Genomic DNA, 20,429 nt, shown 5'->3' with positions numbered 1-20,429 from the left:
CCACATCTTACTGTACTTGCCATTGAATTGTAAAGTTTCCATACTCATCTTTCTTGAAATGTCTTACTGATAGATGTTATGTTCTCCTACAAATAAACTAAGGCCCGATTCACACGTGCGTCGTTTTTATGTGTCGGGCGTCGTTCGACGCGCCGCTGTACGACACATTTTTCAATCGTATAAACAGGCCCGCCACCGCCGCGCGGCGCCTTGTGTCGTTTTTTCTGTGGCACCTTCAGGAGGTGCCACAAGTGCGTCGCGGCACACAGCGGGATGTCTGCGGCGAGGAAAAACATCATGTAAACAGACCTGCGTCGCGCGCAGATCGCGCCGCCCATTTCCGCATCACAGAAGGTCAAATTTCTTCATTCCCGCGCTAGCCTGAAACCCACGCCACGCTCCTCTGTTTGTATCTATTCATTCCACTTCTGTATCAATTTCTACTTGTTGTTAGTTGCTTCTTCGGATTATTTTGTACGGATTGTTTGCTAAGCATTACTGCTTGTTTGCTGAGCATGGCAGAAGTCAACAGATCTAACTGGACCAGCGCTGAAACGCGCTGTTTGATCGGGCTGTGGAACTGTGACAGAATTCAGAGCAAAATGGAAACTTTCAGAATTTAAGAAGGAGGCCTTCGGAGACATTGCCAAGGGCATGAAGCAGGAGGGATACAATAGGACCTCCAAACAAGTCCAGTAGAAGATAAGAGACCTCAAGTACTCGTACGGGCGGAGAATCAGGGATTCGAACAGTCGTAGCGGCAGGTCAGAGTTCACCACATGTGACACAGCGCGACGCAGACCGCCACAGCCCGCCACAGCTGCGGCGCGAAGCGGGAGCTGCGGTCCCTGTGTGTAAACGGGAAAGTGTCGTAGGCGACTTGGCGCGCGCGCGCGTCGAACGACGCCCGACACTTTTATTTTTCATCGTGTGAATCGGGCCTAAGAGAACACTACCCATTGTGCAAACTTTTTTCTACCTCTGGGTATGGAAGTATGGTTTTTGGTGTGTTTGATTGTATGTCTGTAGGTGTTTGAATGCAGCACAGTGGCAGAAACAAAGGGAGAGATTTTGTATCTGTAGATTGACAGGAAGGTCCAGCCATACAGTTAGCAAGTCACTTAGGCTAGAAATTCTCACAATTTAGGTCATGCTTTTCTTGGTTCTCAAATTCAGTGCAAGATAAATTTATTACCTCCGGGGAAGGAGATATCCTTCCGCGAGGAGGTTTTACTATTGTTCGAAACATTTCTGTCAGCAGCTGTTTCTCGCGATCGGCTGGACGGATTGGTCTGTTGTTCGGTATACGTATTGCTATTGGGCTGCAGAACGTTTTTGTTTAATTGCATATGTGTTTATGGGCGTCGAAATAAAATGTTTTTAAGTGCTCCGGACACCCCCGCCATGCTGAAAATGGAATTTACCATGTTGTTAAGGAATGGGGAGGTTGCAGTTTTGGGTCTTAGCATTTAAAAGGGGTCAAACAGAGGGGTGTCTGGTTCCGATAAAAAATTTGGGTGACGGCGCAGCAATGACGGCGGGGGTAATGGCGCGGGTGACGGTGCAGGCTGTCAGACACGTTAATCAACAGTCCATACCGAACCAACCGTCAGTAGCCATCAAACACATACAAACATATTACGCACATAACTTTCATACTACACACAAACAAATAACCTAAACCAATAGAATACAAAAAAAACCCGGAGGTTTGAAATCTACGATTTTCCTTGTTTTAGATTAAACTTATCTATTTAAAGACAGGAGAACAGGACAGGAGTGTTGTTACTGATTCTTTTATTCTGTCCGCATGTTACAGAATTCTTTCAAAACTGAAGTAAAACAGAACATGTTCCTTTTTACCAGAAAAAAAAGTGAAAACAGAACGTGGTACTGTAAAATCACTTGGTAAATAAATAAGAATAAATAAATAACTTAGGCACCATCTGGTCAACTTCCTTTTTCGTATTCCACAACGGCATTAAAACACATGCCTTTTTTGGCATAGGTGTAAACAGCTTTGAAATCATCGGGACCTTTTTGGTATTGTTCTCGCGGTCCCACTTTTCCTGCGGAAGTGTTTCCAATGAAGCTTACGACTATGGAGTAACCAGACGAGGGCCGAAACGAAGGTTGCGAAGTTGAAAGGCGAGTTTCCAGTCTCTGATGTGGTCGTGACCTTGGCGGTAGCGATGGCGGGGCGCGGTGAGACGTAAAGCGACCATCACTTCTTCTTCCCACCGGCGGCCTTCTGCGCCGCCTTGGTGGTCTTCCCGGCTTTCTCCGTCTTGTGCACGGACTTGATGACGCCGACGGCCACCGTCTGCTTCATGTCGCGCACGGCGAAACGACCCAGGGGCGGGTAGGAAGAGAAGGCCTCCACGCACATGGGTTTAGACGGAAGCATCTCAACAATGGCGGCGTCGCCAGACTTGACGAACTTGGGGTTGTCTTCCAGCTTCTTGCCGGAACGACGGTCACACTTTTCCTTCAGCTCAGCGAACTTGCAGGCGATGTGAGCGGTGTGGCAATCCAGCACGGGCGCGTAGCCGGCCTGGATCTGGCCCGGGTGGTTCAGCACGATAACCTGGGAAGAGAAAATGTCGATCACGTAAAAGGCATACCAGTAGCATGGCACATATGGCAGAAAGCTCAACATTTTATCTTCACTGGGCAAAAACTGCTTCTCTACAAATCTTTCTCTCGGGAACTCATTTACAGAGGGAGATTTTGAAATCAGAATTAAAAGAGTGTAATTGCACACCTTTTAATCACACCACAAAAGAACTAAAGACTTACAATTACGAAAAACAAAGCTCTGATTTTAAAACTTAATTTGTTGATCTCCAAGCAGATCTTCGTAGTAGCTAAGGCAGTATCCAATAGACACTATCTGTAGGCTATTGGATATTTTGCTGTCTTGACTATCGATACTGTCTTGGCTACCAAAAGATCTGCCAGGAGAATATCACAGTTGGACCACACACCTGTGCAACAAAGCTAGCAGCCTCCTTGGGTGGGTCGTTCTTGCTGTCACCGGCCACGTAGCCACGGCGGATCTCCTTGACGGACACGTTCTTGACGTTGAAGCCAACGTTGTCTCCGGGCAGGGCCTCGGGCAGAGACTCGTGGTGCATCTCCACGGACTTGACCTCAGTGGTCAGGTTGACGGGAGCGAAGGTGACCACCATGCCTGGCTTCAGGATACCAGTCTCCACACGGCCCACGGGCACAGTTCCAATACCTGAGAAACAAATCAGATCGATCAGATCTAATTAAGGATACACAGACTCTTCTACTGTTTTCCTAATATGTGTGGTGGCTTTGTCTATTTTCAGTGTGTCTGTGTGTTTTGTACTTTATTCCATATGCTAGGCACGGCAGGAACACTGACAAGGAAAAATTAGGTCAAAGGTCCCAGAAAAGGTTATATGTTTTCCTGTTACTGTAGGTCTGTTGCCTTTTGGGAGCCAGTGGGAAAATGAATAGCCTGAATCAGCATGAAATTCACAATAATGGATAAGACTAGGAATTTATAACAAATGTATTTCACAAGGGGTAAGAGTTTTCTGTTTTCTCGTCTCAAATCACCAAATCATACTTTAACTATAGACAATCGTTGACAGTCACCAACAGGCTATGGTTAGTATCGGAGTATCAGAGACCTGTATCTGTATCTGTATAGCCGGTATAACCGCCCTTTGGCGTAACACACCAGATTTGCAGGCATGTGGTGTGGTGGCAGCTGGCTACATCTCATGGAATGACCTGTTACACGTAACCCTTCAACATCTAACTCTAAACATTGTTTACAGTGAGTTATCTAATGATAGCTTTAAACTTCTCACTTGTACGCATCCTACGTACCGCCGATCTTGTACACATCCTGCAGGGGAAGGCGCAGGGGCTTGTCAGTAGGCCTGGACGGAGGTTCGATGGCGTCCAGGGCCTGCATCAGCGTGTGGCCCGAGGCTTTACCGGACTTGCGCTCGATGGCCCACCCCTTGAACCAGCTCATGTTGGTGGACTCGTCGATCATGTTGTCACCGTGCCAGCCTGAGATGGGCACGAAGGCGACGCCCTTGGGGTTGTAGCCGATCTTCTTGATGTAAGCACCCACTTCCTTGGTGATTTCACCGAAGCGAGCCTAGAAACAAAGAAGAAATTGGAGATTTCAGGAGTGTTTGGGGGGTTTTGTGACCTCCACATTCACCCTCTTTCCTGTGTCTGACCTTTTCACCTCCTGCCGCTCTGCCTGTCAATCTTCTCCCAACTTACATACTCTCGAATTGACCCTATTTCCTGTGCCTGACAGTTTGAGTAGCCATTCTCCCCCACCCATATGCTGTCAACCAACTCTGGACAGATACACAAACCCACCACTCAGCCACCCAAAACAATACTTCCATTTGCAGTTTTCCACCTAAACGAATGACTGTAAACTCCAGTGTATTAAGCTGACGCTGATCTTGAATGAGTGTCAAACAAAACGTACCTCGGAGTAAGGGGGCTCGGTGGAGTCCATCTTGTTGACACCCACGATGAGCTGCTTGACACCCAGGGTGTAGGCCAGCAGGGCGTGCTCACGGGTCTGTCCGTTCTTGGAGATACCAGCCTCGAACTCACCAGTACCAGCAGCCACAATCAGCACGGCACAGTCAGCCTACGAAAAACAATTTTGCATGTTTACTAACATTTATTAACTACAATTACTAGTAATTATGGACTATCAACTGATGGAGGCATTTGAGACTTCCCAAATATTTAAATGAGCCCAGTACCTGTGAGGTTCCTGTGATCATGTTCTTGATGAAATCACGATGTCCGGGGGCATCAATGACAGTTACATAGTACTTTGAAGTCTCAAACTTCCACAGGGCGATATCGATGGTGATACCACGTTCACGCTCGGCCTTCAGCTTGTCCAGCACCCAGGCGTACTTGAAGGAGCCCTTGCCCATCTATGAAGAAATAGATGCATTTCTTAACGTTACTTTAGTCACACAATATGAGAAATCTATGCAAGTTGCAGTTGAGTCTTTTTTGACCCTCAAGTTCAGGTAATTTCCAGTGTCTGATCTTTTCACCTGTCATTCTGCCTGTCAGTCTTCCCCATCCTTGTGCTATGCTATAAACCTACTGTCTGGACACACACACACATAAACCTACAGCTCTGCCACCCAAAACAATACTTCCGTATCCAGAAGTAGAAAATTCTCTCTTGACTCAAAATTGTCTCTCCGTCGTAAGTCGTCAAGAAAACTTTTTAATTTCTAATTGAATCTCGGACGCAGCTACCTTACCTCCTGGGCTTCCTTCTCGAACTTCTCAATGGTACGCTTGTCGATGCCACCACACTTGTAGATCAAGTGACCGGTGGAGGTGGACTTGCCGGAGTCGACATGGCCGATGACCACGATGTTGATATGAAGCTTCTCCTTGCCCATGTTGTTGGTTGTGGAAACCGAGAGGTCGGTTTGACTCGCTTGGAATCACAGCTCACTGCAGTATGCAAGCAGACGTCTAATTTCATTTGTGCTTCCTACATTGCATTTTGATTAGATTTACCGTGGCAGCCAATCAAATTTCAAGAAGTGTTTCTGCATATATACTAGTAATATGTTTAACCCATCTCCATTTCTATTGGACAAGAAAGACTCTGGCAAAAGAAAATAATTCAAACTGTTGTCAATGATTATGATCAATCAAATGGTTAGGTGTTACACTGCATTATACTACCTTAATAGTCTTCAACAACTAAAACTTTTAAAGTATAAGGTTAACGTTACATATAGAAAATTCACATTTACACTTGTAATCAGTTTTTAACAAGCTAGGTGTTCTAAGTTTCCAAAGTTACAAAATTACATGTTACACCATCACCATTTTTACTCTTAAAAAACAAGACAAGATTCTTACCTTGTTTATCATAATTAAAAAGTAAACACACTTGAATGGAGCCATGCATGTTAATACAGTTCTGAGAATTTGTGTTATATTAGCCATATTTTATCCTTTAAAAGAACGAAAAACAGAAAGAAGAAAGAGGTAGAAGTTGTCGTGCAGGAATTCAAAGGAACTTCATGGGGAAACAGAGCCTTGTGAATATATGAGGCAAACTGTTAATTTCTCCGAAAATCTGTATTAGCATTCAACTAGCATTGCTGTTTTATTGGCACATTACAATCTGATGGGGGAGGGGGGCAAATATGCAATGAACGAAAGGCTTCAGTTTCATTTGTCGTTTATTAGTCATATAAAAAAAAAATAAGCGGTGATATTTTATCCGTGGCAACGTGTAAACAGTGACAAACAATTTGGGTCTTGGATGACTTTTTCCTTGCCAATGTGAACGATTGCGCAATCGTGCCATCGCATTGAGTCATACGGGGAGGAATGATCTCGAAAAATTGTTGGCATGTTTTAACGAAATTACGACTTGGCCAACGCCTTTGTAAGGCAGAATATAGATCATTTTGGCGTTAAGTTGTGGAGGAAAATCAGGGGAATGAGAAAAAAAGGCAGTGTGTCCTGCACTTGACCCAAAGAACCTAAGTCACGTCATACATAAATTTGGTCATCTCAACATGGCGATCATATGATATGGACCGCTATCTTTCATCTCAAAATTATATTTCCCCATTTTACAGAGCATGCAGAGAATTGAGATACTCTTTTGTTCGCCAAATCTGTAAGCTTTAAATAAGCGATGGTGTAAAGCAACTGGTCTTTTGATATTTGCATAGAGAGATGGGGACTTCCAAATTTGGAGAGGGGGACTAGACGGGAATGTTGGGATGATATTTCGCGGGAAAAAATTATGAAATAATTCCACATGATCCGGTACGACAAGTAGAGGAAGAGAGTGATATCTGTGCTCGATACAATATGAAAAAGAGAGGAAAGCCTAGGAAGAGATGGCTTCTAGCGAGAGACCGTCACCAAAAGAATCTGAACGATTTTTTCCGACTTACAAATGCGACATAAGGAGTCTATCGCTTCACCGGCTGGCCGCAAACTCACGTTGCAATCGCAGGGCATCCTTACACTAAAAATCACAAAAAACACGCTAAAATCATCGGAAAATAAAATGCAGGTTACAGAGGAATCTAGCTACAATGCGTGCATTATCGGATGATCAGTATTGTTTGCGATACAGCTTGGATTTATATGCAAATATTTGATGTAACGGTACGACACACTCACCAGCGCCGCGCTACGAGTAGAAGAGGCCGCCACAGTCGGGGTCAGATCAATTTATACAGCGCCTAGAGGGGTCCCCCTAATGACGTCAACTCAGCATTGCCTAGCCTCCCTATACGGCCTGATTGCGAAATCACTGCCTCCAGTTTTGCACTTTCCAAGCAAAAACTGCCACAATTTCCATCAATAATGTATATCGATATTAAGTTATTGACATATCTAATATTTGAAACGTTAATATTGGATTATGCAGTGCAAAAATGCGACTGTAAAATGATCACATGTGTGGGTTGCGACACTCCGGAAAATCCATTACTAGGAGGAAAGATACAAGCATAGTACCTTCATACATCTTCATATAACATCGTTTTAAGGCATTGAAGACCGAAACATAGTATAACATAAGCCAAAATTATAAAATCTACTACATTTTATAGTTTTAATGCATTTTGAAAAGATACAAAACACCAAAAAACGCTACAAAGGATTAAAATTGGCGTCTACAAATATTGGCAAGGAAAGGAGATCATTCCTCTGCATAAATGATAGTCGTGTGTCTGGAATAAAAATGGCCGCCTCAGCTTGTACCTCGTTACTGAGGGCAGGGAAAAATTTGCTAAGTTCCTCCCTCCAAATCATTCCAAAGGTGGGTTTTGGTGTTTGCACAAAAAGTAGAAGTAGTTTAATGTGTTTTCCTCTTGATTGGTAGTTTTAGGATATATAGAAATTAATGTAATCGTTTGCTGGATTTGGTCACTTTTGCCCCCCTCCCCCATTTTTTGACCTCGCCGTTTCCATTCATATGTTACACTTATATATTTCCATACTCCGACTGTCGAATTCTGTTGTCTGTGTAACTGATTGTTACTGTACAGTCTTGGACTCTCAATAGACCCAATGCAGCCTATCACAATCACAGTATTACTAGTAACGTGTTACTTCTTTTTCTCTTGCATTGGAGATTAAGAAAGAAAAAAAATTATGTACGCCATAGAACATGTGCATTTTACGTAGTTAAGGCTTCTTCTTAATCTTTCATACGAAAAACATTGGCACATTGCTCAGCATGTATTTGTCCAAAAATGCATTTCACATCTTAGTTATACCATCAATGGATTTGTGAGAAAAATGTCTAGAACTGTGAACTTGGTGTGAACTACTTTGTCTGTTATTAAATTACTACAAAAGAAGGCCTTACGAGCGTTGTTTAGTATTAAATGTACTCTAGGAGACACTAGGGCGCCTATATCAGTGTACTGTAAGCTTTTTGATCAGTGTGTTGTCCCTATATTACTGTACGGGGCGGACGTGTGGTGCAACAGCAGATTAAATGATAACTCGCCGCTTGAACAAACACACTTAAAATTCTGTAAACAAATTCTAGGATTAAGAAGAAACGCTAGTAACTATGCCAGTAGAGCTGAACTTGGCCGCTTCCCCCTATGGATTGAAGCGTATTGTAGAATGTACAGTTATTATTATAGATTAGTTAGAAATGTTCCCGTTGAAAGTATTCAGTATGAAGCTTACATAGTACAAAAAGACCTTGTTAGAAGTAAAGTACCCTGTTGGTTGTTGAACATGAAGACAATTTTAGAGGAGTCCGGCTATGCCTGCCTATATACACATGACTATATTAACAAACCATTCCATCTGCATGAACTAAGACAAAGATTAAAAGATATATTCATCCAGAAATTCAACTCAGCACTACAAGCACAAGGACAAAGGAAAAATCAAGGCAACAAACTGAGAACATACAAAACATTCAAAGTACTATACGACAGAGAACCATATTTAGACATCCCAAATTTTGAAAACCGCAGAGCCATGTGTAAATTCCGTATTAGCGACCACCCTCTACACATAGAATCTGGCAGGCATAGCCGTACACCGTTACAAGATAGACTGTGTACATTCTGTAACAATTCGTGTATTGAAGATGAATCGCATTTTATGCTTGACTGTAAATTATATGATAACGAACGTAAATCACTGTTCAGTTCAATTAAGCTCGACAAAAAATGTAAAACATTATCAAAGGAAGACACTTTTAAATATATTATATCATGTACAAATATAGACGTCATCAATGAAGTATGTAAGTATATTTCAAAATGTTTCAAAAAGAGAGAAGAAGCCATTAGAACTTAGATCAATACCACTTATATGTATATTTCTTTTTATCTTATTTTTAGCATTATATACCTTAGACCTAATGTTAGCCTTTTATATTACTATTGTTTTAGTACTCTCTAGTACATTGTACATCCATGCATTTATCCCTCCGGGGAATGAACATGCAATAAAGTTTCAATATTAAAACAACAGGTACATGTGTACCTCCATGATAGTGTGACAAAAATTGCATTTAAAAATTTTTAACAGGCGGGATTCTTACCCAGGACAAGAACAAATTATACGGAAGTGCAATTTGAATGGTGAATTTACCCCATATCACTACATTAACTCATAAAAACCTACACTGTGTATCCCTCAAAGGCATTTATACTGCCAGGGTCTGGTCATTCTAAAGTATTACTGAACTCCTCAACTGTTGCTCAATCATACGAAAAAGCAATTCCACTTTGCTATTCTGGTGACTTAGTGGTTGTTATTCTGCCAACATTTGTTGTGTCGGGTGGCGTAGTGGTAGATCATTCGACTGTGAACTGGGAGACCCGGGTTCGATCCCAGTCGTACCCGGGACACGTCTGGACATGTGCCCGACGTTGTGCCCTTGGCAAAGGCACTTTACACAACTTTCCTCACTCCACCCAGGTGTGAATGGGTACCTAACTTCGGTTGGGGAAAGCCGTATTGAGGTCACCTTGTGACGCCGAATGGCAGCCGTACAGACCCTTGCGGCAGTTCCCCAAAAATGTGGAACAAATATGTATCATGTGTATTATTATGTGTATTAATACCATTTGTATCATTGTACCATTGTAAACCCTGCATCAATTCAGCACTATAAGGCTGCGATTGCACGGGTGATGTTTGGCCAATAAACCATTTATTATTATTATTATTATTATTATTTGTAGTCATGCGGTGAGTGCGGCAGTCTCAGCGGCGTGATGGCACAACAGGTTCGCTATCGTACCTGGCCGTGTCACATCATGGTGCGAGACCTCAAGCGGCGGCGGATGGTGAAGCAACTGGGTCCAGAACGCCTGCGAATCAACTCCCTTCGAAAGAACACCATTCTACCAAAGGATCTCCAGGTAACTGAAGAGAAATCTCATTGGTTTTGACCAGTTTGTTATATGTAAATCCAGGGATATTTGAAATTCATTGCATAATGTATAAGGAATTCCAGAATAAAATGTAGATCAAAAAGTCTTAGAAAAACTGACATAGCAAGAGATTGTAGTGGTAGAAATCAGTATGAATGATATTATTGCTTAATTGCATATGTTGGGCTGTTAAAAAATGTTAAAAAATAAAACCAGAAACCATTTTCTTAAACTGTCACCATGAGTATCTCTGAGAAGATATTGCAATGTGTCTGAGAGTTTTGTAAAAAAAAAAAAAGTTTACAATTTAAATTTCAAATTTTTATATATCAATATATTGTAGTGGGTGGCATGTTGGTGCTCTCTTGAATATTTTAATATTAAAAAGTTTAAGGTCTCTCATTATGAAAATGGTTGAGGTATTGTTGACTGCATTACAAATAGGGGCACTGACATTGTAGCAGATATACCAATGAAATCACTTGTTACAATTGAATCTGCAGGAGCTAGCTGACAGGCAGATAGCAGACATGCCATTCGACAATGATATACCAATGAAATCACTTGTTATAAACTAATCTGCACGAGTTAGTTGACAGGCAGATAGCAGACATGCCATTCGACAATGATGTACCAATGAAATCACTTGTTACATTTGAATCTGCAGGAGTTAGCTGACAGGCAGATAGCAGACATGCCATTCGACAGCAGCATAGTTCGTATTCACAACCGCTGCGTGGTCACCTCACGTCCACGGGGAATCCTCAGCCGATGGCGTCTCAGTCGCATCACGTGGCGCGAGCTGGCCGACTACAACCTTATGTCTGGGGTTACGAGGGCGTGTTGGGGTCGCACAGGATACCCAAGGCAAAATAAGAAGAGGAAGGTCTTGTGGTGACCCTTAAGGAAGTCATGAACTGTTGAAATAAAAATTACTAACTAGGAAGTTACAAGTGTGGGAGCATTTGTAGAATTGTCTATAGGTTCAAACAAGCTGCAATGCAAATTGTATGGTTGCTTTGACAGCCATTTGGCTTACTAATACTGTAGTTAGTGATCATTCAGAAAAAGTTAAGCGTTCCATGAAAACTTATGTACCATACCTGAAATAAATTGTAACCATACCAACTTTGTGGTGAAAACAAGTGTGTATAAATTTGTATGTTGCATGTCTGGGAGGGGCATTATTATACTAGTACTAGTATTCGATTTTAGTCAGTTCTAAATATACAAGGATTTCTAAGGGGGCGTGGGAGGGGGTATCCTGTATTTCGAGTTATGATTGTGACTTCACTAATTTCTTTTCTTGTAGCTTTTGCTTAACATTGCGTTAAATATCCAGTCGTGATCATAATGTGTTATGTACTTCCCGGAGGTTTGAACTATCGTTCCAGTAATAAAATTAGTTTCTGAACACCTCAATCCTGGTACATGTACATATCGCATGGAGGCACGACTTTCTTTTCTGAACTGGTATGAAGGCCTTACTTGGCATATGGTACATTCACTAGAGTAAATTTATTCTTCAAGTTATATATTCAGTTCAGCCTTAAGACAACTGTCTCAAACCTATTGCTTTATATACCACAGACAAGTCAATCGTAGACACAAAGAAATCAAAAACAGTTGAAGTTGATGGTGACTTTTTACTCTGAGATACCAATGGAAAAAATCATAATAGTAAAGAAAAATTCCATCATAGCGGTACCACAAATGCACGTGAAACTTGTAGTCACGTTTACAAATTCTCTCTTTACTCCACCTTGTTACAATCCACGTCTTTAGACATATGTTAAAAGTGAAGAAACATATGATTTGCCAGTTTAGCAATTTAAAGAAGTTAAAACAGATGATACCAAGGTACCTTGAAGCTAACAAAGGAGTTGTATAGATGAGGAGGCTATCTGTTCGATAGACACTTAACTAGAGTTAAGGTCCTCACTTAGGTCAACTGAGCGGTGCCGCTTTTCCTGCGAAAGTGCTTACGGTGAAGCTTTCGGCTATGGAATAACCAGCCAATGGCTGAAACAAAAGCTACGATCCTTAAACAAAATGCTTTGGGGTTGACCTTGTTGGAAGCTACTGTGTACATGTATCCATCCTTGGATGTGACTGAAGGTGGAGTAAAGTGCAGCGACCATCACTTCTTCTTGCCACCGGTAGCCTTCTGGGCGGCCTTGGTTGTCTTGCCTGCTCGGTCGGTCTTCTTCACAGCCTTGATGACGCCGACGGCCACGGTCTGCTTCATGTCGCGCACGGCGAAACGACCCAGGGGCGGGTACTCGGAGAAGGTTTCCACACACATGGGCTTGGAGGGGGTCATATCGACGATGGCGGCGTCACCGGACTTGACCATCTTGGGGAAGTCTTCCAACTTCTTGCCGGAACGACGGTCGATCTTCTCCTTGATCTCGGTGAACTTGCAGGCGATGTGAGCGGTGTGGCAATCCAGCACGGGCGCGTAGCCGTTGTGGATCTCACCAGGGTGGTTCATCACAATAACCTGTCAATCAACAACACAACCCATCAGGTTAACTTACCGAACAGATCTAAAACTACAAGCTGTAAAATCCTTAACCTTTTAACTATGGTAGGGCTAGGCAGTAACGGAGATGATGAACTAAGGCCATGGATACTTCTTTGGTTGCTATATTTAGTTGCTGACTTACAAAGCTGTGAGTGCTTCAAGGACTAAAGGACTAAGTAGATATTATAGCTATTTTTCATTTGATGCGTAGCAAGGTAATGCTGATTAACTTTCACTCATGACCACAAGGAACAGTTGACAGCAGGATGATCTAGGTATTTCATGAATAAACAAAGTTTCAGACAAACATTACACTGAAACAAGAATCTCACCTGGGCAGTGAAGAGCTCGGCCTCCTTGGGAGCGTCGTTCTTGCTGTCACCAGCGACCATACCACGCTTGATCTCCTTAACGGACACGTTCTTGACGTTGAAGCCAACGTTGTCTCCGGGCAGGGCCTCGGGCAGAGACTCGTGGTGCATCTCCACAGACTTGACCTCAGTGGTCAGGTTGACGGGGGCGAAGGTGACCACCATGCCTGGCTTCAGGATACCAGTCTCCACACGGCCCACGGGCACAGTTCCGATACCTGAGAAACAGTATGTGCTTGATGTTAAAATCAGGGTAGACTATCAGAAACAATTGTAATCGCGACCGTTATTCAAACAGTAGCATAGCCTACCTGACAACACAAGCCTGTTTTTTTTGCTTTTAATCATCAGGTAGTGAAACAGCCTGGTTAGTGGGGTCTTGTGGCCAACAACAAAGCGTTCAGCTCTGAACCAAGGTCCCAGGTTTGAATCCTGCCATGCCACCAATCTTGTGTCCATGGAAAAGGCATTTTACACAAATTTCCTCACTTTACTATGGTGAAAATGAAAAAGTTGTCCGTTCATGCATTTGTCTGAGTTGGTGGTGGCATAAAAATAAGTTGCAAAAAAAAAAATTTTGTGTGCCGTCACCCTATCTTGTAACAAATATTGGAATAGAAACAAAATCATGGTAGTACAGAACTGCGCATATATATGGCAAGAATAAGATCCACCTACCGCCGATCTTGTACACGTCCTGCAGGGGCAGACGGAGGGGCTTGTCAGTGGGCCTCTTGGGGGGCAGGATGGAGTCCAGGGCGTTGAACAGGGTCTTGCCACTGGCGTTGCCCTCCTTGCGCTCGATGGACCAGCCCTTGTACCACCCCATGTTGCCGGAGGCCTCCAACATGTTGTCACCGTGCCAGCCAGAGATGGGCACGAAGGCCACGGCCTTGGGGTTGTAGCCAACCTTCTTGATGTAGGTGCTCACTTCCTTGGTGATCTCGTTGAAACGAGCCTGCGAGAGATTACTGCACAGTTAGCATGGGGATGATTTGGTGATACCACATCCAGATTCGGCATACCTTCTGCAGTATCTATGATTGTTTTAACATTTGCTCTGCAAAGTGTCTTGCAGCAACAGCAGCAACTCGGTGCCTGTGTTCTATGTGTAAATGTGTTTTTACTATCTAAAGAAGGTCAAATCTGGACTTGTTAATTGAAAGTGCTACCAGAGATAAAACTTACCTCAGAGTAGGGGGGCTCGGTGGAGTCCATCTTGTTGACACCCACAATGAGCTGCTTGACACCCAGGGTGTAGGCCAGCAGGGCGTGCTCACGGGTCTGTCCGTTCTTGGAGATACCAGCCTCAAACTCACCAGTACCAGCAGCCACAATCAGCACGGCACAGTCAGCCTGGGGGGAAAAAACAACATGTTTACACTCTGCAATAAAATATATCTAGTTTAACAGTTGTTGCTTAACAGATGAAAGGCAAAAAGAGACACCCAAATATTCAAATGAGACCAGTACCTGTGAGGTTCCTGTGATCATGTTCTTGATGAAATCACGATGTCCGGGGGCATCAATGACAGTCACGTAGAACTTCTCGGTCTCGAACTTCCACAGGGCGATATCGATGGTGATACCACGTTCACGCTCGGCCTTCAGCTTGTCCAGCACCCAGGCGTACTTGAAGGAGCCCTTGCCCATCTGATAAGAAGTAAAAACAAAATCAATGTATTGCAGCACTTCTTATGTAGACCTGTGAGGTATCGTGAAATAAAAGATATACATTTTGTGACATTTTATCCAACATTTCTTTTTATTCAAGTTTATGTTACATACCTCCTGGGCTTCCTTCTCGAACTTCTCAATGGTACGCTTGTCGATGCCACCACACTTGTAGATCAAGTGACCGGTGGAGGTGGACTTGCCGGAGTCGACATGGCCGATGACCACGATGTTGATATGGATCTTTTCCTTTCCCATGTTGTTGGTTTAGATTTTACTCCTGATGAAAAATAAACAAAGGATGTCAACTTTTTTTCAAAAATACACCTTTCATCAACTTTTTAATGATATTTTATCACCACATATCACAATGAAGGAAACCTAATAATGAGCAACCTTGTACAGATGGCAAAATAATCCATTTTCTGCTTGAAAGGATTGTTTTTGTCAACACATCAAAATTCTTCTGTTGATTGTCAGTAGTTGAAACCAAAGCAAGGTATTTTCAAAACATTTCGGAGAGTAAATCTGGCTCAAAGTTGATTTCCAAAGAGTACATTTGATTGAAGCTGATTTCCAAAGTGGGAATTTAGGTCAAAGTTGAACAGGATGCTCGCTGTACCAGAAATACCTTCTTCACAGGGCAACAATCAAGTCACTGTAAATGGTAAACTGAACTGATAAGAGCTGCTATGTAATTTACTGCATGTTCTTTGGTTAACATCTGTTTATCCGAGAATCAATTTTTTGGAGGAATTTATGCCCAAATCTAATAAAAATGACAACTATGCTTATGTTGAGTGTTAACACAGTAAAAACATGAAATGGTCTAAATCGTAAATATGATTGTTGGGTCTGGGTGAAGTAAAATAAATACATTGTTGGTTTTTACCACTGCCACACATGAATTTCTTGTACCCTGATTTGCATAATTTGCCCAAACAATTCTGCCTATCAGAATATGCTAATACCATCACCAATCAATGAGACGCAGGGTTCTCACCAGGATTTTTTCACAGCGTAGGGGGACCTAATGCAGCGAAGCCACACGGCGAGCGCGGTGCGGACACAATGTGTATTATGGGGGGGGGGGTCGGGTCTGGGCGGTTATCGATTCTTAAACTTGTAACTTAATATAACCCCCTGAAACACCATATCCTACATTTTGAGGGCCAGATTTTGTAAAGTAGAGTTTGCAATGCCTTCTTAATTGCAGCAAGGAAATCTTTTATTACATAATAAACAAAACACATTAGTAGTCAATTTTATGTCAAGTTACTGAAGATGTGATACACATGTATGTTTGACAACATAGGCCATATTTACTGCTACTGAAACCTACTGTACCTCTTCAAGGTACAGACTTTTCTGCAACAACGAATAAAGGCAGTGTTCTACTATTTCTTACAATTTTCAACTTATACAAATCCAAGTCTGAAGTAGTTTCTTTGACTGATAAATAATTCATCAATTTAAAAGCTCATGTACATAAAAAAGGATTCATTCAAGTAGAGTAGAAAACATAAAAGGGGCATAATCACCCACAAAAAAAGGCTTCATTAAATTGAACTTGCCGGTAATGTGAGACAAACTTCAACACAATATCTTACCTTCAAAGGGACTTTTTTGTGCTGTATCAAACAATCTAATACAGTGGTAGCTTCATGTGACCCGTGAAAAAATATTCAGTTACACTTACAGCAAGGACAAGTTTGTCAAAAACAGATTTCCAGGGGATAGAAAAATCAGTCACGCATTGTGGAAAACTCCTTGGCCATACGCGCCTCGGCCACGAGAGAGAATCTCATTTCAGATACCAGCCTTGCCAACAATGTCATCTCTGTGGCTGTTTAGAATATTATATCCTTCATTTTAGCTCGATGGCAGTTCAGAATCCCCAAAACAATTCTGGAAACATTTGTCTAACTTCTGGCCCGCTAGTTCGCCGCTGAACGCAAGATCTCGTGATCACCTGACCCCCACTAATGATATAAGGATATCAACTCTCGCGAGAGTTGGCCTGAGATTTTGATTTAAAATGGCGCCGCGGACGAAAATAAGCAAGACAGGGCCCGATGTTTGGTTACAAAAAAGCTATTTGCCGCATTCTTTGCCGAGATAACGGTATCTAGAGACTCTTAATGGGTTTTCGTACAAACAGAGATGATTTTCACTGGCATTGTATTTTCATAATTGTATTTTTACCGGGAAAAATTGGTTGCTATACTAAGGGAGTCCCCGAAGATCATTTTCCCGACTGGGCGAGACCGAGCGGTACCTTTACTTTCCCCCGGGCCAATTAATTACATTGTTCTCCATTGTCTGAGGTGTTCCTTGTGACAAGGGCAAAGACAATATTTGCTTTCAAATTCATATCAAGTACTATTCATTCACTATTACTACAAGACAGATTGAAAAGGGAAAAAACAACAAAACCCCCCCGACGCTGGCTGCACCACAGCGTCGGGGGCAAAATCACAGCGTCGGGGTAAAAATTCACAGCGTCGGGGCCCCCGACGCTCAAATGCTCTGGCGAGAACCCTGAGACATCTGGAAGATACCTCTGCAATTATATCTGTTAGAGTGTTACTGTAGATAGTCCAGAAAACAGTTTTAGAGCCCCACTTTTCATTTCTATATCTCAAATGGAATAGCCTAAATATCCTAAATTTACATGCATGGGCTGTGTGCACAACTTGTTCAGCCAGCACCAACAATTTATGCACTTCAAACCCCCTAAAACTCCACGAGTTAGAAATATTGCGCAATGTTCAAAATCAATACTTTGAAATGAGAGGCAATCCTCATCAAGTCTCGCGAGACTTGCGACGAGACTCCCGGACTTGGATGGGAGGATTTATCGATTTTTCCTCCCGCGGTTTCAGACACGTTTTAGAAATTAAAAAAAAGGTAACATCAGGCATGTTTATCATTATAAAAATTAGTGAGAGAATACAGACTTGCCCTCTAAAATGTCGGAAGGAAAACCGGCTAATGAATCGCCGGATTTTTAATCATTTCCCGGGTTGGGCGGGCGGACTGCTGTCTTTTATGCAAATATTCGGGAAAATGCTAATTTGCCGCTTCCTGCACCGCTAAATGCATATGAAACTTCGAAACATCCATGCCATGTGGCTACAAAAGAAAAAAAAATACTAAGCATCGATAAATTCAAGTCATCGTTAAGCCTAAAACGGTGATTTTGTGAAAATTTGGACGACATTTTTGGCTAAATCAAACAAGTTACGTGTCAAAGAGGCGAACACGTGGCGTCCCCAAAAACCAAAATGGCGGACAAAGCCGGCTTTCCACGAAAAATGAAAATCCGGTTCTTACATCACCACGTTTTCCCAAATTTTCTCTACTTTTTCTGTGCACAAATTCACAAAAAAAAATCTAATCGTGGCTTTCCAGAATCATCGAAGGTACAACTGCCTTTAAAATGGTAGTAGATTGAGGTCTGATCCCTTTGTCAAAAAATGTGCATTTTTTCCCTTTCTTTCTTGGTCAGCCGGCAAACGTGAAATACTCCATACTTTGGGAGAAAATCGACAAAATCTTTTCGAGAGAAGGTTTTAAGAAACTCTGAAAGATATAAACTGAAGCGCTGAAGCAGGATTGACTCGGAGAAAAGAAGAAAAAATGTAGGCTGTATTGCGCAACCCTGCGTCACCCGTTGCCTTGCCTCGTGGACTAAGAAGTATCAAAATTAAGAAACGCACCTGGCCCCAAAATGAATCTTTCTGTCCCAGAAAATAGCCATCCAACCATCTACACTGAAAGAAAGAACCTACTACAAGTCGTATAGACAGAAAAAGCGACCATATGGTTTACGTAAGTTCGGCAAATTTCATTCAGACCTCGCCCAAGAATGCTTCCAAAATGGTGGCGGTAAAATTCCTAACCGGAACCTTTTTCCACATTTTCAGGCCCAATTTTTGGTCAAAATTTTCGCCCAAACGACAAAAATTTCTACCCCGGTACCACCGCGAACCTTTCGAGGGAAATTTCTGAGGAAAAAATTGCGACTTACGTTGGTTTTTGGACGTGAAGAACGGCGAACCGTGTGGACAATGCCGAGTGCCGTCTGAACGGAAGCAGATCTCGGTTGAAAAGGAGGACGTCACGGCCGAGGCCCTGCTTTAGATCAATTGAAGGGGGACCGTGCGATGTTGATCTTCTACGGGGGGACACCGACACCACTTGGGCGTGGTCACTTTTTCATATACAACTTAATATCATTGGTTGATCTTGACCTAGCACTCTTAACAACCACTAAGACTATAAAAAATGTTTTAGATGATCTAATTCTATAACGTATGTTGGGGAGATTGAGGAAATTTCGCTACACTGAGTGAAACACCCCTTCGGTAATTTTGGTTCCTTCCCCATAGGTCGTCAGGTGTAGCCAGGGGGAAGTGACGACACTGCATGAATCACCTGAGGGCAAAATCCAATTGTTAGCCTGGAGCAGACACGTTGGGATCACACCTGCTGCGACACTAATTATAGTCTCGAATTCATAATTGGTGAGAATCAGGGTGAATTTGAATGCGAATGTGAGGTGTGTGAACTAGTCAGTGATAAAAGGAGAGGGGGTGGTAGGGGGTCATTTGGAATGTCTGTCCAATATTTGTTCAGTTGTTTATTTCTTCCCTTCTGTATTTGCATAGTTGCATAGACCAGGAGACAGTATCCATTCAGATAGATCATTATGTAATTCAAAATTAAAATCAAGCAACTGGATAAAATCTCTGAGGAGTCAGATGTTTCAGATAGCATCTGTTATCTTTTATCAGTAACTGAGGATGAATTAATGCCAATATGAAGACATGCTAATTGATTGGTGTTTGGAATCCATGCACACATATACATCGATTTGCTCCTTGCACCAAGACCAAATGCGGATAGTCACATACATTCTGACTTCTCACTCATATCATAAGTGATAAGTTCTTGTATGTAAAAGATACATTTGAGCATGGAGTTAATGATTTGAGTCAACATCCCAAATCTATTATTTCAAGGAGCTTAAAAATCAACTGCTTTTTAAACTCCTTGATTATTTCTATATCATCTTTGCTGAGAACCAGTAATGCTGAGGTCACATTTCCAAACCGGGGCCCAGCCGGGTAGCTTTCGGAAACAAAAAGTATGTTATAAAAGACAAGCACATAACCTTTAGAAACTAATCATGAGTACTATTTGTGTTATATTCTTGATATCAAGGACATAATGTCCTTGTTGATATGAATTGTAAACTCTTTGTTGATACGAACAGCCCGTCCGGGCCAGGGTTTGGAAATGTGACCTCAGCATAAGGTAAGGAAAACTCCTTCAAGTCCTTGTCAAGCCTCCTTGGAACCAAGGACATTATACTAGTACACAGGTGCATAATGTCCTTGTTGGAACCAA

At 42.4% G+C, this 20,429-nt stretch overlaps 2 protein-coding genes across 3 annotated transcripts; one reads left to right on the top strand and one right to left on the bottom strand.

Annotated features, from left to right (window-relative positions):
• Window positions 1-1,780: 1,780 nt before the first annotated feature.
• On the bottom strand, window positions 1,781-19,170 carry LOC109479546 (elongation factor 1-alpha). Its single transcript, XM_019781528.1, has 9 exons — window positions 19,048-19,170; window positions 15,129-15,294; window positions 14,814-14,993; window positions 14,529-14,696; window positions 14,019-14,298; window positions 13,302-13,558; window positions 3,868-4,123; window positions 2,988-3,244; window positions 1,781-2,587 (listed from the first exon to the last, which is right to left on the bottom strand). Exons 2-9 carry the CDS (start codon window positions 15,270-15,272, stop codon window positions 2,225-2,227), a joined length of 1,905 nt encoding a protein of 634 aa, XP_019637087.1. The 5' UTR covers window positions 15,273-15,294; window positions 19,048-19,170; the 3' UTR covers window positions 1,781-2,224.
• LOC109479531 (28S ribosomal protein S14, mitochondrial-like) lies at window positions 7,726-11,835 on the top strand. 2 transcript variants are annotated; one of them, XM_019781513.1, is made up of 4 exons: window positions 7,726-7,849; window positions 10,251-10,430; window positions 10,946-10,972; window positions 11,137-11,835. In XM_019781513.1, the coding sequence occupies exons 1-4, from the start codon at window positions 7,772-7,774 to the stop codon at window positions 11,338-11,340; spliced, it is 489 nt and encodes a 162-aa protein (XP_019637072.1). In that variant the 5' UTR covers window positions 7,726-7,771; the 3' UTR covers window positions 11,341-11,835. The 2 variants fall into 2 exon arrangements, with proteins under 2 accessions (XP_019637072.1, XP_019637071.1); XM_019781512.1 differs by lacking the exon at window positions 10,946-10,972 and having other exon boundaries at window positions 7,727-7,849; window positions 11,110-11,830.
• Window positions 19,171-20,429: the final 1,259 nt, after the last annotated feature.

This window comes from Branchiostoma belcheri, unplaced genomic scaffold (genome assembly GCF_001625305.1).
Source record: "Branchiostoma belcheri isolate BF01 breed outbred unplaced genomic scaffold, Haploidv18h27 scaffold49, whole genome shotgun sequence".
NCBI lineage: Eukaryota > Metazoa > Chordata > Leptocardii > Amphioxiformes > Branchiostomatidae > Branchiostoma > Branchiostoma belcheri.
Note: the sequence above shows the minus strand (reverse complement) of the source record. Positions and strands in the feature narration are given on the sequence as shown.